Genomic DNA, 26,725 nt, shown 5'->3' with positions numbered 1-26,725 from the left:
TTTCTATGACATATACTCAAAATCGAATGAAAATGGATTTTTAGCTTGCTTATACTTATAAGCAATGCATGTAATACTTTGCCAAAATTAACAAAAAATATTACCGCCACAACGGTGCCAAAAACATGAGCAGGCCAAGAAAATTAATTTTCTTGACATCCTCCCTCTTCTCAGCAGTATCGCATAAGTCCGAATTTTCCGTTGTCAAATCCAGATGCACCTTTTCAAGATTAGCAACCTTTTCATATAAAACTTCTTGTCCTTCTCTCTCTTCGCAATTTAGCAAAATCTTTGTCTTAGCACAATATTCTGCTAACCAATTAACCCCATTTTGACCCCACCCAAGGGGTGTATAAATATATATCCACGAAGGGTGTAAAAGTTAAAGACTTCTAGGCATTCAGGTACAATGCATCAATGCATCTTTTTTTTGTTAAGTAGAGAGAAGAAAGCATAAGAAGAATCTGCATATAAAATTATTTTTCGCGGTTTCACTCAAGATGTTCGCATAAATAGAAGGGGGTTAAGTGGGTTAATTTCGGTCTTACATCGGTATATTTTTAAAATGAGCCGGTATCTTTTGGTATGTTTCTAAGGGTCAGACCGTATATTTTACGTCACCATGTCTACGTCAGACACCTTGTAAGTGGTATACTTTTCATAGTATTTTCTAGTATATTTCAAGTCGCGTTATGGACTCACCCTCTTGTCCATTGAACCAATGTAGAAGCCGTGTAGAAATGCTATTTCTACAAATTTTTGCTAAAACCTTTTTTTAGACTAAATCCAACTAAAGCAAATGTTTACAATAAGCCAGTCAATTAGAAAATAGGTTTATTAATTCGATAAAATTATGTGGGCAATTTTTTTTTATATAGCTAATAATATTTGACGGAACATCAAAATTAAGCAATATGGTTTCCGATCCTTGATGGAGAACGATTAACCGCTTATAAGCCAAGGGGTTATTTTAATTTTCCACCGAAAATAATTAGAATTGCCTCATTTTAGCGACGTTCAGTTGAAAGATATCGTGCTGTTTTTTTAACTTCAGAGCAAAGATGGCATAGATCTAAAAGAAGAATTTACAATCAGTAATATTTTCCGCTATTTACCTCAAGTCATTGAACTGTTTAAATAAAGGGGGCTTAAGTGGGCTAACTTCGGGTTTTCATCATACGAGACGTTATATTGTTGTTGAGGAACCAAAATTTTAATAAGCCAGTCAAGTAGAAAATTGATCCATTAATTGGATGAAATTATGTGGGCAGGACTGAGGGTTCTATCTAGCTAGTAATCTTCGACGTAATATCAAAAACGAGGAATATGTAAAATATAACTTGAATTTGTCTGTACATTTACGGTATATTTTTCAAATGAGACAGTATATTTTGGTATATTTCTGAGGGTCGGACCGTATATTTTATCAATAAATCCGTCACACTGCTTCTACATTTTTTGAACGAGAAGACTCTGACTGACAACTAAAATATTTTTTTTGTGACTACGAATAGACGCGGACTGCAAGTGCAATTGAAATTGCTTGTGCGAAGTGAAGTCAATACCGAAATCAATTGCGGCATACGGTGAAAATAGAATAATGGCCGAAGTGCGACGCAGAAAGGAGGGCCTCGGTGAGGCTGCTGGTCAATCTGATTCTGTGAAACGGCACTCGTCTGCAGCTGATTCTTCAGACCATGTAAGTGTCCAATTAGCTGACTGCTACTGATGCCCAGGCAATGACTCCTATGTGGAGCAGAGCAATTCCTTGCCTCGTTCCCCATTCCATTTGCATAATTCATTGGAGCGCAAAGAAAAAAACATAAGAAACAAATGTGTGTATACCCATACCAGTAGAAATGTATGTACACACATCTGTTGGGTGCGTTGTGTGTGTGTTTTGTTATTCTCTGACGCAAAATCAGGTGGGCGCAATTAGGGTGCATCTATGTGAGGTGGGAACTTCCCGCTCTCTTGATCTATCTATTTTCTCTGGTCTTTTGTTACTTTCTCAGCATGCAAAAAAAAAATACGGTTGAAATATATTATCCCTTCAGAGAGCGCCCTCTGGCAGAGTGTCTCACTTGGTATTAATACACCTTGGTCGCAGGGGTGACAGAGAGAGAGACCGATTGAGAGCGCAGGCCAGCAGGCGAAAAACCAATAACTTAGACCCCAACCCCCTACTACCACCCCCATCCACCGCGTGGAAGCAATGTAACGCCATTATTTCGTGCAAATCCAATTATAGTGGATTCCAGCCATTACGGAAGCGCCCACCCCTTAAGAGAGAGGTCGCCCCGTTGCGCCCCGTATGCTTTCTGCAATGGTTCCGGCTTTTTTCCGTCTCTCTGATAAGCGAACCTTCTTTCCCTTCCCCCCACATGGCTTCTTATCAATAATTTGGCACCAAACAAAACACGCCACCGAAAATCCCACAATTTTTCTGTGTTTGTGCGTGTGTGTGTGTCTTGGATAAATGGCGGCATATCGTTGGCTGATATTCTGATTATGGGTATATAGCAGTAGTATATATTTTGGACTTTGAACGGCACCTCGTTAAAATGTATAAGCTTCACCCCCTGCCCCGAGGGGCCATTTAACCAGACAAATTGCAATTCTAATTGGTTTCCCGGTCCGCAGGTGGACTCTGAGGAGGAGAAAATTCCCGAGGAGAAGTTCGTTGAAGAGCTGGCCAAGAATCTACCCCAGGGCACGGACAAGACACCAGAGCTATTGGATTCGGCACTCAAGGATTTACCCGATCGGTATGTGAAGAATTTCGAATCATTTCCAAAAATACATTTGCCCCACAGCTGGCTGCAGTCGGCGGAAAGTGGGTGGGGTGGCAAATATTTTGATAATTACAAATAATAATAATAGTTTTTCCATTTGGTAGTTGGAAGAACTGGGTCATTCGCGGCATATTCACATGGATTATGATTTGTGGCTTCGCATTGATCATCTACGGCGGCCCGCTGGCCTTGATGATCACGGTGGGTTCAATGGCCTTTGCCGTGGAAGAGAATCAAACTAAATTATTATTTGCTTTCCCTTGTTCAGACTTTGCTAGTGCAGGTGAAGTGCTTTCAGGAGATCATCTCGATTGGCTACCAAGTTTATCGCATACACGGACTTCCCTGGTTCCGCAGTCTCTCTTGGTACTTTCTGCTTACATCCAATTACTTCTTCTATGGCGAGAATCTGGTTGATTACTTCGGCGTGGTCATCAATCGTGTGGTAAGAAAGGCAGCCTTTTATATTTTAGAAATGGCTCATCCCAATGGTAAATCCCCTTGCAGGAATATCTCAAGTTTCTGGTGACCTACCATCGCTTCCTTTCGTTCGCCCTGTACATCATTGGCTTTGTTTGGTTTGTGCTGTCGCTTGTGAAGAAGTATTACATCAAACAGTTTAGCCTGTTTGCCTGGACACACGTCTCGCTGCTGATTGTCGTCACCCAGAGCTACCTCATAATACAGAACATATTCGAGGGTCTCATTTGGTTCATTGTGCCCGTATCGATGATTGTCTGCAATGATGTCATGGCTTATGTGTTTGGTTTCTTCTTTGGACGCACACCCCTCATCAAGCTAAGCCCCAAGAAGACCTGGGAGGGCTTCATTGGTGGTGGTTTTGCCACAGTCCTCTTCGGCATTCTGTTTTCCTATTTTCTGTGCAACTACCAGTACTTCATATGTCCCATACAATACTCTGAGGAACTGGGTCGTATGACAATGAGCTGTGTGCCCAGCTATCTGTTCACGCCGCAGGAATACAGCCTGAAGGTGGTACGTACAGCAAACTTTCTCCAGATTAATATTTTATGTTTAATGTGTTTCTCTTTTGGTTTTAAGTTTGGCATTGGCAAGTCCTTGAACGTTTATCCTTATATCTGGCACTCGATTTCTCTGAGCTTGTTCAGCTCCATTATTGGACCTTTCGGCGGGTTCTTTGCTTCCGGTTTTAAGAGAGCTTTTAAGATCAAGGTGAGGGTTTGAGCTCGCAAGACCTGTTTCAAGCAATGAACTATGGATAAATTTTTTTTTGCAGGACTTTGGTGACATGATTCCTGGACATGGCGGCATCATGGACCGCTTCGACTGCCAGTTTCTGATGGCCACCTTTGTCAACGTTTATATATCGAGCTTCATCAGAACCCCATCGCCGGCGAAGCTCCTGACACAGATATACAATCTAAAGCCAGATCAACAATACCAAATTTATCAATCGCTTAAGGACTCTCTGGGCGATATGCTAACCTAAATTAAACACAAAAACAACAACTAAAACAAAAACAAAAAGGAAAACAAGACCGGGCTCTGCGGTCATCCATTACCCATTACCCATTTAGATTCAACAGACAACAGACAAGTTTGCTTTAGTCGTACGTTCTATATGTGTAAAAGAAATATTGATATACATATATGCTACAATGGTATATGAATAGTATATCTATAAGCATACGGCATGCACCTTAAGCCGCCACATAAACTAGTTTTAATTGAGAGCATAATTATTGTTATGTTTTTAGTGTTTACGTTAGATTTTGTTGCTACATTTTAGATGATTTTCCCCCCGTTCCCGTTCCCCTTCCCCGCCCCGCCCTTCCCATCCCATCCCCACTAAGTTATATATATTCTGATTTGGCATTAAGTTCTGTGTGCTGCTGCTCCCCTTCTATTCTATATAGTTATATATAGATTTGTTGTTAAGCGATTCCATTATTTTAAAGCTTAAGCTAAAGCTAAAGACGCAAGACGAAGCAAAACCAACCAGCAGAACTATGAATTTAATTTAACAATCGATTGTACGCGTGTGCATGTGTTGTTAGTGAATTTACTTACTATTACTACTACTATGACTTAGAGATTGACAAGGATATGGAGCTGGAGGAGCTGCAGAGGCACCCACCCAGTGTTTAGGATAATCGAAGCGCATTTTTGAACCCATACATACATACATCCACCTGTAACCGAAGACTAATGATGTGCAATTCCGTTATGCCTGTCATTTATAGTGCAATATACTCGTACGTATCGTAGGGAGTGAAAACCATCTGGGTAACTGAATTCCAGTCATTTTTATTTCACATTTCTTTATGTTCCTTTATTCATTCAATTTTCACAAAAAAGCATACATATATAATATATATAGAATGTTTCATATATAAATCCTGTTATATACGAAGGAGAAGGCAGGTCGGAAAATGTTTTAAGGAAATTATGTGTACAAAGAAATCGAAACTTTAAGTCCTCTATCAATGTTATGAAAAATAATGAGAATATGAATGTAAATCCAACTGAAAATGGCGTTTATTTAATTCTATTCTTGGGGGAAGACCGTTTCTTGCGATTTTCCTCCTGTCATTGTAATGCATAAAAAAAACAAAAAAAAAAAAATTCATTAGTCTCACTTTTTTCTGTTTTTTTTTTCTTTCTATTACTATAAATTATCTTTATCAGCCTTCTCTGGGGTCTTGACCAATAGTTTGCTCATCAAAGACTCTTTTAGATTGGCAACATCCTCACGCTTTAAGTCAAAGTAAACCCCTCTCTTACGGGCATCGCCCAGCAGGTTCTTCCACATTGGCACGCTCTGGAAGATGACAGATAAGAGGATATCTATATGATAACAGAATCACAATGTTTTAGCAGACATTTACCTGAAGATCATTGAAATTGCCGCAGATGATTAGACAGCGCCTGGGCCTGGTTACGGCGACATTGAGCCTCTGGTAGTTGGACAGGAAACCGGTGCCGCGTGTCCTGGCATTCGAAATGACGACCACATCGCTCTCCATGCCCTGATAGGCATCCACAGTGTGTGGCGGCATGATCTTCATGTGACTGGGAATGACTTGGCTCAGGGTATGGCATTGGCTGGTGTACGGCGAGATCAGACCATAGAGGTAGACTTTGCTCGGCAAATGATTTTCCATCTCTGCCAGGAGCTTGGCCACAAAGCAAGCCTCCTCTTCGTTTCTAATGCTCCGAGTTTTCGGATCGCTGGTGTCGCTGGTGAAGCTCAAGTTGATAACAGAGTAGGGAATCAAGGGCGAATCAAGAAACATATCAAGGCCCTGTCCATTGACTAGCCGATCCTCGTAGAAGTAGCGATTCGGCCACTTACAGATCTCCGGATGCATGCGGTATTGCGTGGTCAGACTAAAGAGCTTGGTGTGGACGGACAAATGACCATTCGGCTGGACCCCCTGCTGCTTCTCCAGGCTCCGCTGGATGCGATCGAACATTGATTTAGACAAACCGAAGTCGACGGCCTTCTGGGAGAGCACGACGGCAGGCAACTGCTGCGTATCGCCCACCAACACCAGGTGCGGAATGCCGAAACGCATCGGCAGCAGGGTCCAGGGCTCGGTGCATTGTGTTGCCTCGTCAATTAAACAGATATCAAAGTAGTTAATAAAACTGCCCAGCTTCACGCACGAAGAGAGTGTGGTGCACACAATGTTGGCTTCCTTTATAAGAGAGTGAGCAATATCGTACTCCTCGCGATGTGTCAATCGAGGGTTGAGCTGCTCTTCCCAGTTCAGCAGTTGCTTCGTCTTCTCCTGGTACCTATCGAACAGCCAGGTGCCATCGAGATTCCTCATCTTCATCTTGTTTAGCTCCGCTTGCAACGCAAGGTAGCGCTCTTTGAGAATCGCTCTGTTTTCGGGCGTCAAACATTCTCTTTTTTGAGCCCTGGCGCTCTGGTACTTATGCTCTAGCGAGTACTGGCGCGACAGCGTGTTCATCTTTTCGTACAGCCCATAACGAAGCATATGAAAACGATCCTTTTCATTGAAGTTTTCTCGCACATTGTGCAGTCGGTAGACAATTGAATCGACGGCCGTGTTGGAGTGGGCACAGATTAGTATCTTGCGGTCCCTTTTTATAACCGCCTTTCCATACAGACACTGGAAGCTGATGTTCGCAATCACCATGGATTTGCCGGTGCCTGGGGGACCCTGAATAAGCGTAATGCTTGGCTTTACATCGTCTATGACACGTTGATACGTGCTTGAGCAGACATCCTCCTGGTGAGGGTTGAGCTTGGCGAAACCCTTAAAAACAAACGGTGTTCCATAGCTGGGTATATGGGCATTCTTCAGCATTTCGGCGGGCTTGATAATCTTTCGATGGAGTGGCGAGCGTGACAACTGATCGACAGCTCGCAGGACGCCCAGCTCCACTCTCAAGCTGTCCACCACAGGGTGGGCAGTCAAGAGTTTTATCCCCTCAAATGTCTCAAGAGAAATGCCGTCTTTTAAGATTTCGAAAACCAGTTCATGGCCTGTAAAGAGTAAGGAAATGGTGAGATATGAGATATGGCAGATCGGTAAAAAACTTCTAAAAGTGACCGTTCATGTGTCCACCTGGAGGTTCTGATCGCAGTGGGCTCAAACTTCGTGGCGAAAAATTGTGCAGTCCGGGCTCAACAAGAACTAGAATTCCTGTGTGTACAACTTATTTCTATCCCCCTTTTCTGTATTCATTACTTCATGCAACTGCAGCACCTATGTGCAAAACCTACACCTGAAATTTCATCGATAGGGACACTGGCCCATGTTTGCCTCTTACGATCGATGCGGCGGTTCTTTTGATGGTGTTATATTAGACCTCAAGTTAAGGGGCGAGGAATCAGTCCGGAAATATTTGTCACCCTTTCATCTGCTCGGCCTCAACTGGTACGCAAGTGTGAGATTGCCATCTAACCCCAATACACGATTGCTTTTAATAAACAACCTTCTATCCTTAGTTAGGCGTTAAAGAATGCTTCGTGTGGTTTTTGTGCACAACTTGACGAGGGTGACGTAGCGTAGATAGTCCTGGTTTTTGAGCTGCATAAACGACACGATTTCCATTAGATCCACTCTATACTCTATAGCGTTGTCCCTTTCGTTTTGTAGATCGAATTATTTCTTGCACGAACCGGATTAGAAATCCCTCTACGATATTATACTAGTCAATTGAGTTCTAAGTGCTCTCCAATATTAGTCTAACATCTATCTTTCCTGCATGCACGCGATCGGTTCGGTTGTACGATCGTGCCGAATGGGCCACTTGACGGTGCAGGCACTGCACATCAACGTAAAAAAAAAAATTAAAAAGGAGCGTACGTACCATTTTTTGTTCCTTGCTCCCGAAGGTTAGCAAACGTCTCCTTGAGCTTGTCTCCACTCGATAGAGTGTAGAGCATATACTTTCCTGTCGGTTTAGTGAACACTATTGAAGATAGATGATTAGAAATTAGACGATCTATAGAATTCAGGCACTTGCCTCGCGTAGTCAGGCAGTAAAATGAATTCTTTTCCTCAACAGGAAACTGCAGGCAGACCTCAAATGACTCCCTCCCTACTTTGTATTCCCTTTCGATTGTGGTCAACAACTCGAGTTTTATCAATGGCACAAAGATTCTGCAAGAGAAAAAGGTGTTAGAGAGCGTTAGTGCCACACACTGGAACACACTAAAAGGAATTTGGACTCCGACTCAGACTCACTCCTTGTATTGCTTGACGGTCTCGAACTCGAGGGCTATGGGCTTCAGAACATCTGCATTGGCCACGGCATCCACACTCCGCAGCTTCAGCCATTGATTTGCCCACTTGAGGATGGTCTCGAAGTGGGACGTTAGATCGTTCACCTGAGTGCGCGCCCAGCGTTCACGTCTCTCGTCATACGTGCTGGAGAATAGCAGCTCAGTGTCCTTTTTTCCGTGCACTCCGCGGGAGCCTCGTGCCGTACGCCTACCTTCGATAAATTTGATCTGAACCTTGTCGCTGAATCGCACTCGTTTCGAAATTTTCTGGAGCCTCAACTTTTCCTCCATATCCTTCTCCATGCTGGCGAAGGTGACGCGATTGCATGTTCGCTGATTTCTTGCATACTCGGCCTCCTTACGCTCTGGCGGACGGCCGATTCTCCTGGGCAGAAAATCTGTAGCCTGAATCTGCTGTGAAAAACTTTCAACGTCAATAGTGGAACGTCGGCTCCTGTTTGGCTTGTGCAGGTCCATGCTGGGAATCTTTGAGGGCGGCGGTCCATCGATGCCCACGGTGAGGAAAGCACCACGATTATTATTGCTTACTTTTGGCACAGTGGTTGGGGCTTTTCTCTTTCCGTTGACCGATTGCTCGGAAGTGTTCTCGACTGGCTTCTTCTCCGACAGTTTTTTGAGCGCCTCACGACGCTTGTCCTTCGTTTCGTCATCTACCGTTTTCTTCGGTTTGGGCTTCTCCTTCCATTTGGCATTCATATCGGCCTGATAGTCAAGGAATCGCTGGCGGTCCAAAACCTTATCTTTGGGCACAGCCGAAACGCCGCGCAGCTTGCCGCGACACTTTGGCAACGAAGGAGCCTCAATCACTTCTGGTCCCCTAATCAGCCTCACGCCTATGCCGTTGACAATGTTGGCCACCAAATCTGGCTCGTCTTGGGGTCTTTCGTTGTAGCACGAAGTGGCACGGCTGCGAAGTCGTGCATTGGGCTCTCTTTTCGGAGGAAATTCCTGGCTTGGCTTAGGTGGTGGCTCATTTTCTTTCGACCTATTGGAAACTTCAGGCTCCACTTGGCCCTGATCTACTGAAGGAGTTTCTTTTGGTTCTTCTCCAGAAGCGGCAAGAAACTCTTCAGGCTCCACCTTAGAATCCTCCTTTCGTTTCTCCACAGAAGATCCCTTCGCCTTCGCGTCATTTTTGTTGGAAACTGCCGACTCCACTTGATCTTCGGTTTTATCTACAGGAGTTTCTTTGGGATCCTCCCCAGAAGCGGCAAGAAACTCTTCGCGAGAGACGGCTATGGTTGATGGGCGCCGAGAAATTCTGGACTTTTTGTGTGAAACTGCAGGCTCCACTTTAGGAACTTCCTTTCGTTTGGATGGCACCTCTTTTCCCATGGAAGACCCCTTCGTCTTTGCGTGATTTTTGTTTGAAACTACAGACTCCACTTTATCTTTGGTTTTCTCTATAGAAGTGCCAGCCAAGTCTTCGCGAGAGCCTGACACGGTTTTTCGTCGATGGGAGATTCTAGACTTCTTGGTATCCTTACTGGAAGCTGCAGGCTCAACTGCAGCTTTCTCCACTTCATTTGGTTTAGATGGCACCTCTATCTCTACAGAAGACTCTTTTTCCTTTGTGTAGTTTTTGTTAGAAGCTTCAGGTTCCGATTTATCTTTGGTTTCATACGTTTGAGCCAAGTCTTCGCGAGAGGCTCCTATGGTTGATCGTCTTTGGGAGATTCTGGACTTTTTGGTATCTTTGTTGCCAACTGCAGGCTCCGCAGCGGCTTTCTTTACTGATGGAGATTCCTTTAGCTCCTTCCCAGAAGTGTCTGCTTTCTCCATTGATACGTTTGAGTGGGCCATCAGCCCAACCTCCATAGAAACATCTAAATCTATTTCATCTCTGCCCTGGATAATGTTGGACTTCTTGGTTAGATCTTCATTGGGGGACTCGTCATTCAAGGCTCCAAAGATCACGCTATCAAAATCCCAGTCATTAAGCTTACAATCATAATCATTCTTCTGTGGATATGTAGATGAAGAAAAGTCTGGCCCCTGAAAGATGTCGTCCGGATCTTTTCGCTGGCGCCGCGTGAACAATTGGCAATCATCTTCGGTGGAGTTGGAGCGATTCGCGCCCCTGCGCATAGGAGATGGCTTTGACGATAGCCTGTCCGCTGTGAAAAAGAGTGAGATTAGAATAGAGAAGACAGAGAAAGATATAGTGTACTTACCTTTACGGGTGGTGGGGGTGGAAGTATCACTCTCATCCGAGCTGGAATCAATGCGGAGTGGATTGGAGCGTTTGGGAAAGAGAGGGGCAAGCAGATCGGATTCCTCATCGCTGGAATCGACCATGCGAAGCGCCTTCGGTAGGTTTCGGAATTTCATTTGAGATTGAAAATCATCCTCCGCATCAGAATCGGCCATGGGATACGCCTGTGACAAGACGTCGTTTGCTTTCTGGCTGAGGAGCTTGTTGGACCAGTCGGTCACCTTGCTGCATAGGTCATCATCATCGCTGTCGGTGATCACAATGATGTCGTCGTCATTAATGGAAGACAAGGGTGAGCCGTGGGAGCGGCTTCCATTGTTATTTGTATCAAAAAAGTTTTCCTCGCCATCGCTCAATGCCATCTCCTCCTTCATCTCTTGCAGAACCGCCTGGGACATGGCCATGTCCTCATCGTACTCCTCAACAATTTTCTCCAAAGACGTGGCAGGCGAAAAAGGCGGAGGCATGCTGATGCTGTCCGCGTGGTCGGGCTGCTTAGGACAGGGCAGACCATCCGGGCTATCCTTCTTCTCAGCCAGCTCAATCACTTGACCATCGTGTAGCTTTGAGATTGAGACTGCTTGCTTATCTTTGGACAAATGATTGTACAAATACGGATTTATCTCCAGAACACTGTCAATAATGGTCTCATCTGCCTCTCCAAAGATGTTTGTAATATCTCTTGCCGTCTGTACCAACTCTGGTTTAACGTGTGGTAACTTCGGCAAGTGAAGCATCGGATGTGAACTGGATGCAGTTGGACTCCCCTTGTCCGTCTCTTTGCTAGCAGAATTTGGGGCAGCATTATCGCTTGCGACAGATTCCACTTTGATTTCAGCAGCAGGCTTTAGAGGCGGCAAAGGAGCTGAGTCATCTGAATCGCTTAATATTACAATTTGGTCCGAATAGTCCGCTCCTTTCTTTAACCTGAAAACGGCATATGTTCTCGATACCTTCTCCGGAATTGGACAACCCAGGCAGATTGTATCCCCCTCGCGTACAGGCACGCCAACCGCGCCATCCTGTGCAATTTCCTCGGCATTCACATATACACCATTCGGAGCATTCTGCGGGGAGAAAGGGTATATGGAAGATAGATATTACGGTTTATGTTTCACCTAAACTTACCAAGCATCTGACTAAGACTTCATTCGGACTAACTGTAATCTCGACATGCTTCCTAGATATATATGCATATGTTACCACAATCTTGCAGGTCGAGTGGCGTCCAATTGTGTTCTTTCCATTATGAAGGATCACTCGCTCCTTAGTACTTAGGTGCTCCAAGTACCAACAGGCCATTGTGACAATTTTCTGGAATTTCGCAACCCAAGCGTATTTCCATTAAGACGCACCATAAAAACAACGCCGTTTGCAGAGCTATCGATACTTGCCACACCGCACGGGCCTCAATTTAAGTTGGCTAGAATCCAAGGCACAGTTCTTATCACAATTCGTAATTGCACGGAACTCGTGCGACAGATCTATTTAAAGACGTTTCAATAATTTTAAACTTTTTAAATTATATTAGCGTTTTCCCTCCAACAACTGCAAGGTAATTTTTTTATATCGCGAGCGCTACCATCTTTTTGAGACATCGATAGCTTTGTTCGCCCTTCTGTGGTATGGTGGTACCATACCACACAAAAAATTACAAATTTTGAATTTGCAAAACAAACAAAAATATGCATTTTGAAAAAAGACACCATTTTCCTTAGGAAAAAAGGATCTTACAGAATTGAGACAATGTTTGGCATTTCAGGCTCCAATCTATGCAGAAACTATTCAGTCTCTGTTTTAAAGGTATCGGGATCAGGATATACAGGAAACTAATTAAATGCATGAATACGTCTAAAACATATCAATTTGAGAATATGTATTTATTAATTACGTTTTAAAACAGTTTGGAAAACAGTATCTTTATATAAAATTAAATAAATAGGGTATACAAATGGCCATACTCCTGTTGACGAGCAACAAGTCTTCAAATGCCAGCAACAATTGACAATTGAGGGTTTTAGTTAGCCTGCATTATTCAACGGAATCTCTAAATTGAACAATATGAAGGACTATTCTCTTTCGTTTTTTTGTGTGACCTATTTCGCTAAAACATTTTTTTTTGTTTGACCATTTTCGCTCAAACATTTTTTACGCACAATGCAATAAAAGCATGTATTTAGAATAAGCCAGTCAATTAGAATATAGATTCATTAATCGGATAAAATTATGTGGGAATGGCTTAATGTTCTATATAGATATTAATATTCGAAGGAAGATCAAAAACGAGAAATATAGAACTTGAATTCATCAGTATATTTACGGTATATTTTCTAAATGAGATGGTGTGTTTCGGTATATTTCCGAGGGTCGGACGGTATATTTTATCGATAAGTCCACTAGTCACACGAGCGCGAAAAATTTACATATGTCTGATCAGCAAAAAAAGAATAATGATCGAATTGCAAACAAAAGGGCACTTGATATAACTGAAGAAAATCATAGGGATGCTGGCAATAGCAAACGCTTTTGCAGCGAGAGCCTCTTTTGGCCAGACAGTGACGAGGAGAGTTTCTTCTCTAATGCAAAGCTTGAGGATCTTCTTAGCGGCCGAAATGAGGAGCTCTTCGGAACACAGGCGCAGACGAGCAACAAACCAACGGAGTTGCAACGGAGTGAATCGGACGATGGCCTTTTTGCTGATGTATCATTTCCCAGCACCCAGAGACCCCAGCAAGAGCAAGGACACGAATGCAATGCTGCATCTAAAGAAAACCAGATTGATCTTGCGATAGAGGAGGATGCCGGAAGCGTGTTCAAGCAGATCAATCTGCTTGATCTAAGCATTGCTGAAATGGAGGATATATTCCACGGAGCCGAAGACTTCAGTGAACCAATTGCTCAGAATACACAACTTTTCCTCGATGCAGTCGCATTCAAAGTGCCCAACCCCAAGACACCAGTGAAACCAGAGAAATCGTTGCCTCCGGCCAGCGACGAGTCCATGTCCACCATTGAGGGTATAGTGCATGGCACGCAATACGCGACCTGTGAGGAGCTTAAGAACCAATCAATACTCGACCCAAGCAATTGGGAGACTCAAGCCTTTGCCGACTTTGAAGCGAAGAGCCTTTCCGAACACGACTTTCCCAGCAAGGGTGACTTCTATGGACTGCCGGATAAGGTCAAGAAAATGATACTGGAACACAAGGGCATCAAGAGCCTGTATGGTATGGAATTTTGTATTAACAAGGTCCCAAACCGATACCATCACATATTTTGGTTTACTTTACAGAATGGCAGGACGAATGCCTAAATTTACCGGCAATACGGCAGCGAAAGAATCTAATATACGCCCTTCCCACCAGCGGGGGAAAAACCCTAGTCGCGGAGATTCTTATGCTGCGCGAACTGCTGTGTCAGGAGCGCAATGTGTTGTTCATATTGCCATATGTTTCGATTGTCCAGGAGAAGGTCAGCGCCATGTCGCCGTTTGCCATTGACTTGGATTTTATTGTCGATGAATATACGGCTGGCAAGGGAAAATGCCCGCCAGAGCCTCGTCGCAAGAGGCGGAGCTTGTTTATTGCCTCCATCGAAAAAGGAGCCGTGCTGATGGACAGCTTGATAGATGTCCAACGTCCCCATGAAATAGGCCTGGTGGTGGTCGATGAGCTTCATTTGATTGGCGAACGCGGACGCGGTGCCACCCTTGAGGCGTTTCTCACCAAAGTAATGTTTTTGAATGGTAGGTGGCATGGGTTTATGAGCCGTAATTTATGTACAAGCTTCCACTGGGACTTTCCTTAGCAAATATTCAAATTGTGGGCATGAGTGCAACGATAGGAAACCTAAGCGAGATTTCGGCCTTTCTCAATGCCGATGTCTATACGCGCGGCTTTCGCCCCGTGGAACTGAAAGAGTACATCAAATGTGGCTCCGATTTGTTGGAGATCAACTCGGCTGGCCATACCCTCGAAGAAATATTTGTCCCTAATCGCACGCTCGACTTTAATGTGAGTAAAGTTAACCAGAAATGTAACAGTTCTAATATATTTTCTCTCTACAGTACAGCGAAGCTGTGAAGCGTGCGGATCCTGATCATTTGGCTGGCCTGATCAGCGAATGTGCCCCAGAGCATTGCTGTCTGGTGTTCTGCCCCAGCCGCAAGAACTGCGAGAATGTGGCCCTGCTGCTGAGTCGCATTGTGCCCAAGCAGAAGTTCTTCGAGCATCGCCGCAGCGAGAAGGCTGATCTCATGGATGCCTTGGACAAGATTTGCGGCGTTCTTAGCCCTGTTCTGGCCAAAACTCTGCCCTACGGCATTGCCTATCATCACTCAGGCTTAACCACCGACGAGCGCAGGTATATAGAGACTGCCTATCGCTTTGGCGTCGTCACCGTCATCTGCTGTACCTCCACCCTGGCTGCGGGCGTGAATCTGCCAGCCAAGCGTGTCATCATCCGCGCTCCCTACGTGGGCCAGGAATTCATGACTCTGTGCAAGTACAAGCAAATGGTAGGACGAGCCGGACGTGCTGGCTTGGGCGAGGCGGGCGAGAGTATTCTGATTGCCCAGAGCAAGGACAATCTGCAGGTTGGCCAAATGCTCTTTTCACCAATGGACAAGGCGCTCAGTTCGTTGTATCAGCAGGAGGCCGTGGGACTGCAGGCAAGTATATAACGAAATGAATTCTAAGGCGTAATGGCTTCCTTCAAACATGCATATACTCATGATTATTAATGTCACCTTTCTAGTCGCTTATTTTGAGCGTGATTGGCCTTAATCTTGCCGAATGCCGTCGCGATTTGAATCGCCTGGTGAACAGCACTCTCCTTGCGGTGCAGGCCAATGCCCTGGAGGTGGCCGTGGACGAGCTGGTTCTCCGCATACTCCGCGAAATGTTCAAGAACAAAGTGCTGCAGCTGACAGAGTCGCCGGCAGCCAAGCTAAAGATGAACTGTACGGATATTATTACCACACAGGATGTGAACCAAAGCACTCGTCCCGCTGGCGATCGCCGCCTATTCATTGGCCAGTCCACGCGCTTTAAGTTGACCAATATTGGACGGGCTGCCTTCAAGGCGGGCATTGACTACAAGCGGGCCAGCGCCATTCACCGCGAACTGAAGCAGGCCCAGAAGCAGCTGATTCTCAACAGCTACTCGCATCTCCTGTATCTGGTGGTGTGCTTCAACTCGAATGAGCGAGGTGATGAGCTGTTCCCCGCCGATGCCAGCATTCTGTTCAACGTCTACTCCGCGCTGCGCACCGAATCGCAGGCGCTGTTCAAGCAGCTCGGCTTCACCGAGGCCCATGCGGCCAGGCTCTTCAAGACGCAGTCGGTGCAGGGTCCCATGGCCCAGCAACTGAATCGCCTCTACAAAGTGCTTATCCTGTCGGATATTCTGGATCTCTTGCCGCTGCCGACAGTCTCTTGCAAATACAACGTGGAGCGTGGCACTCTGCAGCACCTCATTAGCCAGTCGATTGCTGCCTCCAGTGCCCTTGTCCGGCTGTGCGACGAAATGGAAGAGTTCTGGTGTTACAAGCCATTGTTCGAACGCGTCCTTCACAAAATGGATCGCTGCGGCACGGTAGAACTAGAGCCACTCATGGAGCTGCCTGGTGTTAAAATTGTAAGACCACCGCACTACCTTTGAAATATCTGACATTTCATTCGGTTTAATCTCTGCTTGATCTTTCAGAATCGCGCCAAGCAGCTATATGCAGCGGGCCTTAGAACCATCGAGGATATAGCCAAGATACGACCCATGACTTTAGTGCAAACTGTAGAGCATATGCCTTTGAGAGTGGCTACGGAAATCGTCTCCGCAGCAAAGGTTGTATGGGCTTTTTACCCATGTCACATCTCTTATTGATACTGTATTTGTTTTGCAGATCATTTTGATGAAAAAACTTGATCATTTGGAGGAGGAAACGGAGAATCTAAAGGTCTGCCTGCGCTCAAATGATTAGGAATAGGTTTAAGTGAGTGTTTTCCATTTGTGTTTTTATTATTTAGTTGTTAAGCACTCGGACTTAAGTTCTCTCTGGACAAAGCTTACAAATATTACAGAATTTAAATTAGGAATTTAAGTAAATTGCTTTTCTCACTAAATGTACATTAAGGACATCATTGGCCGCGCCGCTGTTCTGCTGGTCTTTCTTCCTGCTGCTGAATGCTGCTTGTCTCTTGTTGATGGGAGGCTGTTGAAGGATGTTAGGATACTGACAACAGATATAGAGTTAGACAGACAAATGCGCAAACGTGTTTTGTCCCGGCTACTATCACGACAATTGAGTATTATACAATGTATCATATAGGTATTATAAGTAAGGAGTTAAGTTCTTCTCTTAACCTTATGGGAATTACGAGTAGACTAAAGTAGGGGACACGAATCCTTCCACTCCTCTTCAATTGGGGTTGATTGGGGTCTCTTGGGTTCTCTTGGGTGCTCTTGGGTGCTCTTGGGGTTGGGGGAAACTTATTTACAGCTGAAGAAACTGCAAGCCAAAAAGGGAGATCATATTAGATGGGAATGGAACAAGAGGGATCCCGATCCTACTCACCTTATTACACACACACACACACACAGACCTCGTTCGTATCCCGCATTCAATAGGCAAAGTCATCGTAGAAATGCTGGGCAATCCGTCCGCCCATTTGATGGTGATGACTCACTCCTGGGCCGGCGCCTGGTCCAGCTCCTCCGGCGGCTGGTCCTCTGGGAGCAGCGTATTCGTGTCGATGTGGACGCGCGGCTTGCGACGGGACAATAGCCCGCCGGCGTATATCTGTCGATGAGAAATAGGAATCACTATGGTAGCTCGCTGGCTGCGATTGCGTTTGGGATTGAGCTGATGCGGATGCTGAAGCTGAAGCGGATGTTGATGATTGCTGCGAATGCTGCGGATGATTCGGATGCTGATACTGTTGCTGATAGGCGAATGGATTGTAGGCGGATGAGGCGGAGCTGCCACCAGTAGGAGCTGCATAGGCACTGGCATAGGGACGACCCTGCGGCTGTTGCTGTTGCTGTGGCTGATACGGAAGCGGATGCGAATGCTGAATCTGAATCTGATGCTGTGGCAATGGCGAGAGCGGCTTAAGCGTGGGATCGAGCGCATCGTTCAGCGTGACATCGTAGTCGTTCTCGTAGAGCTCGTCGAGATTCAGTTTCGGCGGCTGTTGCTGCTGCTGCTGCTTGGGCGTGGCCGGCAGGGCGCTGCGAGGCGGCAGCGTGGTACGTGGCGGACTCGGAGACGGAGGCGCCCCCTCATCGTCGTCCTCCTCCTCCTCCTCCACCTCGTCTTCGCTGCTGTCGGGCCGTCCTCGCAGCAGCGGTGCCCCGTGCTCCAGCAAACGCACCCCCGAGATGGTCGAACCCATGTCGATGGGCGTGCTGTCTGTCGTCACTGGCGGCACTGGCTTCAGGGCCACGCCCACCGGCTGAAGGCCGCGCGGCAGATAGGGGCTTCCGCCCCGGGAGGGCAGGAAGGGTCGCTTGACCACACGTACCGATGAGGGGCGCTGTGGTTTGCCAGGTGCCGTCCTTCCGCTCAGGGAATTTGCTCTCGTTCTGGGCGCAATCGCGGATGCGGGCGCCTCCTCCTCGCTGATGATGGGCTCAGCCGTGTCCTCCTCCTCGACGATGGGCTGCCGGGGTCGAGGCGCTATTGGCTTTCTTGTGGTCGTTGCCTTTGAGCGACTCCTCAGGATGCCACGTGCTGGAGCTGCTGTTGCCACTGGCGCAGGCGCTAGGCTCTCCTCGTAGTCCTCGTCATCGAAGTCCACATCGGCCGCTGGGGCGCGGGATCGGGGAGCCAGTGGACGCTTCCGCTTGCGCGGTGGCTCCGGCTGCTCGGCCGGCTCATCGTAATCCTCTTCGAGCGGCTTCTTGTCCGTCACGGGCTTCCGCAGCGTGGTTCGTGTGGGCTTTTGCTCGGCCCTGGGCGCTGCAGTGCGTCGTCGGGGAATGTTCCTGGCCGGCGGTGGCGGTGGTGGTTGCTCGTAGTCATCCTCCTGCGCCTGCTCCTGGGAGTAGTCCTCCTCCTCCTGGCCATTCCCAGACGGCGGCTGGGCGGTGGCCGTGTTTTTCTGCACCGGATAGGAGTACTTCTTTTTCTCGGTGATGGGCACTGGGCGGGCGATCTTCGGCGGAGCCCTGGGACGGGCATACACAGAGGCGGCGGCCGCTTTGGGAGTGATATATTCCGTGAGAGGTTTCGGTGTGGTCTTCACCTTCTGCGGCGTCTGCTCCTCGGCAGCCTCCTCCTGGTCCGTGCCCCCGTAGGGCTTCTCGTACTCATCGAGATCGTCGATGGCGGATGACGGCGTGGTACGCCTCTCGTTGCTGCGACGCCTGGCCAGGGGCCGGTCCTCATTGAAGCTGCGTCGCTCCTCCGCTCGACCGGGCTTTCGAGGCGGCGACACCTTCCTTCCAGCTGGTCCCGGCGTTGGTTTTCCTCTTCTGATTGCCGGCCTCTCCTCGTAGTCCTCGTCCAGGGACTCTTCCTCATCCCTGTACCGATTTCGGTTGCGTCTTGCCGGCTTTTCGGCCTCGACCCGCTTCTCCTCGTACTCGTCCTCGTAGTCCACCTCCACCTGGGGCTTGCGATGACGCGGTCTGGTCTTGTGCCTGCGCGTCGGTCGCTCGTAGTACTCGTCCTCGTACTGATCCTCCTCATCGTAGTAGTAGTCATCGATGGGTCTCCGGTTGTACGGCCGCCTCAGGGGTCGCTGTGGTCTCTGCAGACGACGACGCGGTGCTGCCGGTTGCGTGGGTGGCGGTGCAATGGTTGTGGTAGTCGTGGATGTGGTGGTGGTAGCCATATAGAGTGCATCGTTCCTGAAAATACATTAACATTTAGGATCGATTTTTTCTTCAACGTTCTATAAAGATATATGCTATGCATGCTTTACCTGTTCCAGTACTTTTGGGATCCCTCACAGTCCACATCGGAGGCAAAGTGACAGATGAATGTCCGCTGATCGAATGCCGTGAAATTGGCGCACAGAAAATCGTGCCGTATCCCGTAGACGCAATGATGGTAGATCTACAACGAGATGGTGTTGTCCAAGATGTTAGTAATGCCATTATTTGGCCATAACTAATCCCAATGTTTAGCGTTTAGCGTTTATCGCTTAGCGTCTGGCAAAACAAAATTCCGATTTTGAGGTCAAGATCGAAGCGTAAACGAGTTTTGGCGTCACGTAAACGTAAACCCGTCGTTGAACGTTGAAAAAGAGAAATTACTGGACATGCACATAGGGTTTTGTTTTTTTTTTTTTAGTGGCTTTTGGCAGTGGAGGAAATCCTATTGTTTGTGTTACGGACAAGGTCACGCGTCCCGTGTCCCCTGTCCCCTGTCCTCTGTCCCATCTTGGCTCTCACCTGACATTTGTACTCAATGGAAGCATAGAAACCATCGTGGAGGCCCTCGCACTTGAAGTGAATCTCATCCATGGGCGGCACCGTCGAAAGGAAGGGATAAGTCGAAAGATTGTACCTGTGGAGGGGGTACATTCTGCATTCTCTTCGCTGGCATTGCTCTAAATGCTTACCCATTCAATTCCCTGGGAAGATTCGGATCCCAGATGTAATCGATTTGTGGAATGCCCGTCAGTTTGGAGTTCTTTGTCGACGTACGAGTGTTATTGTCCGCCTGGAAGGGTAGAGTTTACACCATAAATACCCGCGTTAGCCATGGGAATAGTCTTCCCCAACTTCCTATCGCTCACCTTGGGAACGTCGCTGCTGCCGCCCTCGCCACTGGGCACCGGGGTGTCCTCCTCCTCGACGGGTGTGTCCTCTGTGGTTGTACTGGTGCTGGTGGTGGTGGTGCTGCTCGTGAAGGCGGGTGTCTTGGCAATGGAGACCTTTTTGAAGGGCAGGGCAGCCTCTGAGCAGGCCAGTAGGCTCAGCAGCAGCACTGAAAGGCGGAATCGAAATCGAAATAAATTCCACAGCTTAAAAGTTGCATAATCCCCAGGACAGGAACCCGTTCGAATAACGAATAACACGATTATGTGGGTGTTTTTTACTCGGCTATCCTCTCACCTGTTGCTGTCATGAACAGCCAGCGCTTGGCGCTTTTCATCTTGAAGGTTTCGCTGATCTCTCGGGGATATACCACCACTTGTCTCTCAACTGAAATGAAGCGATAGTACCACACAAATATTACATAAGAATTTCAAAAATAACCATTAGCCATAGCCACCACACCCTCGAGGAAAGATTTATGTTCTAGACAAGTCGTTGAACGCTTAAAAAACACAAAAGAAACAAAGAATTGTCTGCTGGAGCTCTCTCCCCCGCTCCCCGCTCCCCCGCCCCCCATTCGGCCTTTGGGCCCTAAGTTCTGCGCATTGATTGTGATTCCAGACACGTTCTCTGGATTAACGCTACTTTCTGCGGCTGTCAATCAAGTCGGTCGACGGCGGATTTTGAAGGCGGCACAGAAATGCATTCTATCCAAAATTGGTTGTAGAAAGTGTTCTTTGCTTGGTTTTGGGGTTTGGGTTCGGGCTTGAGTTCGAATTCTCATTTCGATTCTACTAGCAAAAGGTTTTTGGAGAAGAAGTGAAAATGCTTGGAGGAAGGGGTTTCTTATGCGCCAAAATGCTAAAGAAAGCTAATCATTAAATATTATTTTGATCATTTACTCCTTCATTTGTTAATTTAGACATTGTAAATGGTACAGTCCCATGGGGGAGCAGTCCCCCAATTGTCCGAGACTTTATTCCAGAGAGGCAGACGCCCAAGCCAAACAAAAAGTGAAAAAGAGAATGCCCGATAGTGCAAAAACAAAATAAATAGTGCAGATGTCTGGAGCCTATACACATATGTACTATATATGGCTTACTGAATCTTCTATACGTACAATGATCCAATAGTCTCCCTTAACCACTAGTTACTTCAATGGTATATCCCTGTGGATTCTCCACCAAAATTCAGTCAATTTTGGGTAATTTATTCCAACTCTTGTCTTTATAAAGCAAGAAACAGAACCCTACCAGTGCATTCTATAGTTCATATAAGAATTTATTTGAAATTTAAGTTGAAAAGGAGATATACCTAGATAGATGATGAAAATTCAGCGTGAAACATCCAAAGATGGTTACTGGCGCATCTCAGGCGGAAACGCAGGCCATCTCTCGACTGAGGGGCCCTGCCGCATGACGCGTGACCACCCAAGCCATTCGCAGCCTCCAGGCGATCACTCATCTCATTCTTCGCTAAGTGTTCCATTAACTAAATACAACATATTATGTGCTTGGTGTGTAAACACACGCATTCATTGTGCACAAGTACTTCCAATCAGCTTCACTTTCCGATTTCCGTCTCAGGTGTCGGCTATCGGCTGTCGGGGGAGGGGCGGGGGTAATTGCATAATTAGCTTTGGCAGCAGCCTTCAATGTCACTTTGGCGGGGAACCTTACGTAAGGAGAGCGCCCCGTGCCCGTGCCCGTGCCCGTTCCCGTACCCGTGCCCGTGCCCGTGCCCGTACCCGTACTCGTTTGGTTTCGGGCGAAATTGAAAGGGTAGCAGCCACAGCAAATAAATAAGTACTGGCGACCGAGCGACCACATAATACAAACACAATGCATAACTATAACAAATTGAAAAGCGAACGAACAGCCAGCAATCACTTTCATTTCCAATGCGTTTTTTCGAGCGAACTCTTGGGGGCTTCGCTCCGTTTTCGTCCACACAAAAATTGAATGCAAAACGCTTGGCCCCGCCATCAAGCCACCGCGCCATCAAGCCACCACGCCACCCCACCAGAAGATCATCATTGGAGCATTGTAATTTGGCAGTCGATAAACAGACTTGAATGCACCTTTTGGCTGCCTTTGGAAATGGATTTATTATGCATTGTTTTTATGGGGTTTCCTTGAGCACTCAAGAGGACGTTCCTCCATCTCCGCCTCCGCCTCCGAATCGGAATCCGCCGCTCCTCGACTCCTCGACTCCTCGGTTTATTCATGGCACAATTTTTGCTCAAATTTTATGCCTCATCGGAGGTCCAAAGATGTTGCCGCTCACACCCTGTTTTTGTGTCTGTTGTTGTTTAAACAAAATGTGTGTCGGGCATTTTAAGTGGAGATTTGATTGGATTTGATGTCTGTCCGTCCGTCAGTCGTCGGTCGTCGGTCGTCGGTTTGTGGCTTTTAGCTGGTTTGCACTTTTTGACATTTCGTCTCCCTGCGTGGGCTGTGACTCTGTTTGTTCAGATATACTATATACATATGTATCTCCGCTCTCTGACAAAATATGATAATGGTTGTGTGGGGCTCTATGGTTATTTGCTGAGATAACAATTTCAATGGAAATAAACGTCTACACGCCTGGAAATGCCAAAGGGCTCTCTGGCGCTCCGGCGAGTGCGCAATGCCAAGAATTGTACACGTTTGTCAGTATTCGTTTGAGTTAGTACCAGAGTTAGGAACCCAGCTTAGAGCTCTTGAGGCTCTTTGATCATCAAGAGCCTCAAATTCCAGCCCAATTCAAGCTTCGACTGCAACTCCCTTGGAAAGGGAGCATCTGTATTTGACTAGATTTACCCACATGCTAAACTTATGAAGATTGGGATCTCGTGTTTCATCTAACACGAATAGACGTGAATGAAGTATGAAGAGATCCTGTACGTGTTCGTGTCGCGCGTCATGCGGCAGCGTCCCTCGGTCGGTTGAGTGGCGTTTCTGCCTCAGATTTGCGCCTAGCAATCCTCAGCTTGGTGGAGTACGGAATCTAATGATTCCTTTCTGTCAAAATATACTCTTAGACCTACTTTTAAGCCCTTTTAGGCCCCCACCTTATACCTCCTCCTCCTCCTCCCTGAAAAGCTGCCATCAATCATTCTGGCGTCAGTTTTTGCCTTCTATGTACACTTGAAGCCGCCTCGTCTTGGCTCTAAGTTAAGGCCGGCCTTAGCCATTAGCTGTCTTCGTATATTAGTGATAAATCGCTTTCGCGCTAAACAAAGTATTATGTTTATGGCACGGCTTTTGTTCAGATTTAGTGCAGTGCATGGGCCCATAAATGAAATATTGATGTATTAATTTCTGTTGGCATCTAATCTTTTACAGCCCACAGATTCGAGATTCAGAGACTCACAGACTCCAAAAAGAGCAGACCGGAGAGCACGACAATAAATTGTCTGAGTCTCGATGAGCAGGTCCCACCCGTATTGTCTTGGCCAAGTTCAAATTCAAGGCTAAGCACGATGACAAATGCCGGTAAGTTTTTTTGTTCATTTTTTTGTTATTTCTGATTGGTATCGTTGGTGGTTTTGTGTTCGGAATTAATTGATGGATCATCTTGCAGTACAATGAACGGAAATATACTCCAATAAAATGTAGATCTATCTGGTTTAGAAATACCCAAGACCTAATAGTGCCATTTGAATTTCATATTTGTATTGTTTTATGGCCACCTCGTTGCTTGAAATGTTTTTCCTTGAAATTTTGCAAATTTTCCCAACAAAGATTCAAGATTCTCTTCTAGAATTAGTTGCCTCGAAGGTTGTTTTCGGTTGTTTTTTGACTCCCACACCCCACACCCCGCACCACACACAAGATATACACAATGCACAATTTAATGAGTTTCTATATTTGTATTTGTATTTGTATTTGATTCTGGCACCAGGCATGTCCATGGCCAAAGGCAGCATCGCACCGTCTAGACCGTCTAGAGCCTCTCTACAAACTCTCGTTTTCATTTGCATCTAATTCTCATCTGAAATTTCTTCAACGTCAGCAACGGGTTTTGTGTTTCGTGGGGGGGGGAGGGGCAAATCGTTATTATAGCTCCAGTTGCTGCCCCAATCCGGTTGGACGATAGAAACAGAAGTCGTTGACAAGTTTTTTTGTTTTCCTTCAGTCTGCAATCATCTGTCTTTCCTCTGCCCCATTCCTCTTCTCTCTCTTTTTTTAGCCAGTTTTGCCAGCTGGCCAAGACAGGTCGCCATGTCGCTGGTTGTCATAGGAAATTAGCATCTTTATAAGCTGTTATGAGAGCCCGAGCCAGAGTCGAGCTTCGCTTTTGGTACTTTCAAGGTCGCCTTTTCTGTGTGCACCACAGAGATCTCCATTCCCTGGCACCTGATGGCGCCTGATGGAATCGATGTTTTTTGTTTTATTCATCTCGGAAATTGTGTATTTTTGCATGGTTCAGTTGGCATTATATATCCCATAAGTTTTGGAAGAAGCGGTTTCCTGTTTGAAAGGCTTGAGCTCTTAATTGGGCAGAAAATTTGTTGGTTCACCAGAGCATAACGCGTCTTGATTAGACTTAATATTAATTTGTCTAATTTGATTGCTAAAACATTTAAATTAAAGCATTTTGCCTTGGCAAAATATTATATTTATCTCAGTTCCAAGAACTAGTGGGGAATATCCATTCAAACCTGTGTTCTTGAATAGATTTTATGGATTCCTTCTCGAAAGAAACTCTACCTTGAAGGCTTAAGACAAGTAGGAAGAAGGTTTTCGAATGTTTTGAAAAGGAGATGCATTGAAATGGGAAACCCAGCTCCCAACTGCTTCCATCGGGACTCGGTACGCACAAGCGAATGCTGCTCGAGAATACCAATCGAGTCCATGTGAGTCTGACATCATTCTTTCGCCACAATTTGGGCTTTTATATAGCCCCTTGGGGAAAATCATCCAATTAGACCCCATCTATCATCTAATCTTCAGGTTAACTCAAGCATAACTCAAGTGCCTACCAGCCGATTTGCTTTATGCATTTTCCCTGCAGCTGTTTGCATCTCGAACAGCATCTTCGTGTCGCTGACACACCGACGATGCGATGCGATGCGATGCCATGCCATGTGCCATGTTCGATGTGCCATGTGCGATGTGCGATGGCGGCAAGTGAAAACTAAGTTTCCTTTTTGCCGCCACATCCACATCCAAATCCAAGTCCAAATCCAAGTCCGAAACCGAATCCAAAATCAATTTGTGCTTGTTTTTTTCTGTCTCAAAGTTGCTGAAGCTGTTCCACAAATAAGTTTTAATCGCCCATTCCGGTTGTCCCCGATCCGATCCGATCCGATGCTGGGATGTGGATGTGGATGTGGACTCTCTGCCTGACCCGCCGAAGAGGGTTCAGTTTCCCAAGAGAAAACCAAGAAACACTGTACGAGTACTCGTCAGCATACTGGATGCAATTAACAAAATATTAGTGCTATATTTTCGTAATTGTGAAAAAAGTACAAAGACCAAAGAAATGGAGAGTGAAAAGCGGCCAAATAAAATGCACAAAACGTCGTTTTTCAAGACGAGACGAGGCGGGACGATACGAGACGAGACGAGACGAGAGATGGATGAAAGTAAAATTTCAAAATTTCATTTGTTGCTGCTGCCTGCTGCTGCTGCTGTTTGTTGCCTGTTGGTCGCTTGATGGTCGCGATGATGAAAGTAAAATCTTGGCTCAGTTTTGTTGGCCATATTCGTGGTGTTGCTGCTGCTGGTGCTGCTGTTGCTGCCTTGGTGTTTGGTGTTCGCTGAAGATGCGCAGACAACAGCCAACAAACTGTAGCACGGGGCTAACAAAGAGGAGGGCCAGCCCCCAAGTGAGGGGGGCGGCTAACAATATACTACCTAGGTATTGTACAAGGCGCAAAGCAATAATTAGCAACGCCTGAGATCATTTTTGAGTTTGCAAAACGCTGGTTGTATATTTTGGCCATGAGAGATATGCTCGGATATGGTCGATCGAGGAGGAGGCTTTGTGCTTTGTGGAAAAGGTGTTGGCTCTACACGGAGGTGTTTGACTTATCTACTCGTAGGTATCTATAAATATTTTTAATCGTAGGTACATGTACATATCTGAGGAACGTACCCTTTTCTGGGTCTCCAAAAATATCTGCCAAAATAATCCACAGAAATCTTCAATGGTTTTTCCAGTTTTTCTCTTATTGATTTTTATTTGTTTTTT

General features: G+C 46.2%; 4 protein-coding genes across 7 annotated transcripts; 2 read left to right on the top strand and 2 right to left on the bottom strand.

The window, feature by feature from the left end:
- Positions 1–1,600: 1,600 nt before the first annotated feature.
- LOC6599579 (phosphatidate cytidylyltransferase, photoreceptor-specific) lies at positions 1,601–5,302 on the top strand. The gene is made up of 7 exons (XM_002024663.2): positions 1,601–1,699; positions 2,644–2,768; positions 2,900–2,996; positions 3,064–3,240; positions 3,303–3,791; positions 3,858–3,989; positions 4,054–5,302. The coding sequence occupies exons 1-7, from the start codon at positions 1,601–1,603 to the stop codon at positions 4,264–4,266; spliced, it is 1,332 nt and encodes a 443-aa protein (XP_002024699.1). The 3' UTR covers positions 4,267–5,302.
- LOC6599580 lies at positions 5,286–12,255 on the bottom strand. Of its 2 annotated transcripts, none has more exons than XM_026993791.1 (8): positions 11,906–12,255; positions 10,737–11,844; positions 8,504–10,679; positions 8,283–8,419; positions 8,127–8,228; positions 5,666–7,296; positions 5,447–5,598; positions 5,286–5,363 (listed from the first exon to the last, which is right to left on the bottom strand). In XM_026993791.1, coding segments are annotated over exons 1-8 (5,481 nt in total). In that variant the 5' UTR covers positions 12,080–12,255; the 3' UTR covers positions 5,286–5,362. The 2 variants fall into 2 exon arrangements, with proteins under 2 accessions (XP_026849592.1, XP_026849591.1); XM_026993790.1 differs by having other exon boundaries at positions 5,286–5,598; positions 11,906–12,091; positions 12,172–12,255.
- Positions 12,256–13,202: 947 nt separating this feature from the next.
- On the top strand, positions 13,203–16,874 carry LOC6599582 (helicase POLQ-like). The gene is made up of 7 exons (XM_026993725.1): positions 13,203–14,004; positions 14,070–14,522; positions 14,585–14,790; positions 14,844–15,446; positions 15,533–16,414; positions 16,484–16,618; positions 16,677–16,874. Exons 1-7 carry the CDS (start codon positions 13,203–13,205, stop codon positions 16,752–16,754), a joined length of 3,159 nt encoding a protein of 1,052 aa, XP_026849526.1. The 3' UTR covers positions 16,755–16,874.
- Positions 16,875–16,920: 46 nt separating this feature from the next.
- LOC6599583 (arginine-glutamic acid dipeptide repeats protein) lies at positions 16,921–26,725 on the bottom strand. 3 transcript variants are annotated; one of them, XM_026993766.1, is made up of 8 exons: positions 26,630–26,725; positions 20,840–20,929; positions 20,521–20,711; positions 20,344–20,444; positions 20,174–20,288; positions 19,702–19,835; positions 17,349–19,627; positions 16,921–17,282 (listed from the first exon to the last, which is right to left on the bottom strand). In XM_026993766.1, the coding sequence occupies exons 2-7, from the start codon at positions 20,877–20,879 to the stop codon at positions 17,395–17,397; spliced, it is 2,814 nt and encodes a 937-aa protein (XP_026849567.1). In that variant the 5' UTR covers positions 20,880–20,929; positions 26,630–26,725; the 3' UTR covers positions 16,921–17,282; positions 17,349–17,394. The 3 variants fall into 3 exon arrangements, with proteins under 3 accessions (XP_026849567.1, XP_026849568.1, XP_026849569.1); XM_026993767.1 differs by lacking the exon at positions 26,630–26,725 and adding an exon at positions 21,857–22,218; XM_026993768.1 differs by lacking the exon at positions 16,921–17,282 and having other exon boundaries at positions 17,428–17,573; positions 18,298–19,627.

Source organism: Drosophila persimilis, unplaced genomic scaffold (assembly GCF_003286085.1).
Source record: "Drosophila persimilis strain 14011-0111.01,24,50 unplaced genomic scaffold, DperRS2 tig00000885-arrow-arrow-pilon, whole genome shotgun sequence".
Taxonomy (NCBI): domain Eukaryota; kingdom Metazoa; phylum Arthropoda; class Insecta; order Diptera; family Drosophilidae; genus Drosophila; species Drosophila persimilis.
Note: the sequence above shows the minus strand (reverse complement) of the source record. Positions and strands in the feature narration are given on the sequence as shown.

Coding starts and splice junctions, on each gene's coding strand:
- LOC6599579 (XM_002024663.2), top strand. CDS start 1,601: ATGGCCGAAGTGCGACGCAGAAAGGAGGGCCTCGGTGAGGCTGCTGGT. Junction 2,769..2,899: donor CTCAAGGATTTACCCGATCG/GTATGTGAAGAA, acceptor TCCATTTGGTAG/TTGGAAGAACTGGGTCATTC. Junction 2,997..3,063: donor CGCTGGCCTTGATGATCACG/GTGGGTTCAATG, acceptor TCCCTTGTTCAG/ACTTTGCTAGTGCAGGTGAA.
- LOC6599582 (XM_026993725.1), top strand. CDS start 13,203: ATGTCTGATCAGCAAAAAAAGAATAATGATCGAATTGCAAACAAAAGG. Junction 14,791..14,843: donor ATCGCACGCTCGACTTTAAT/GTGAGTAAAGTT, acceptor TTCTCTCTACAG/TACAGCGAAGCTGTGAAGCG. Junction 16,415..16,483: donor AGCTGCCTGGTGTTAAAATT/GTAAGACCACCG, acceptor TTGATCTTTCAG/AATCGCGCCAAGCAGCTATA.
- LOC6599580 (XM_026993791.1), bottom strand. CDS start 12,079: ATGGCCTGTTGGTACTTGGAGCACCTAAGTACTAAGGAGCGAGTGATC. Junction 10,680..10,736: donor CACCCCCACCACCCGTAAAG/GTAAGTACACTA, acceptor TCTTTTTCACAG/CGGACAGGCTATCGTCAAAG. Junction 8,229..8,282: donor TTACTGCCTGACTACGCGAG/GCAAGTGCCTGA, acceptor TATCTTCAATAG/TGTTCACTAAACCGACAGGA.
- LOC6599583 (XM_026993766.1), bottom strand. CDS start 20,879: ATGAAAAGCGCCAAGCGCTGGCTGTTCATGACAGCAACAG. Junction 20,712..20,839: donor GCTGTTCATGACAGCAACAG/GTGAGAGGATAG, acceptor TCCGCCTTTCAG/TGCTGCTGCTGAGCCTACTG. Junction 20,289..20,343: donor CTTCCCAGGGAATTGAATGG/GTAAGCATTTAG, acceptor CCCCCTCCACAG/GTACAATCTTTCGACTTATC.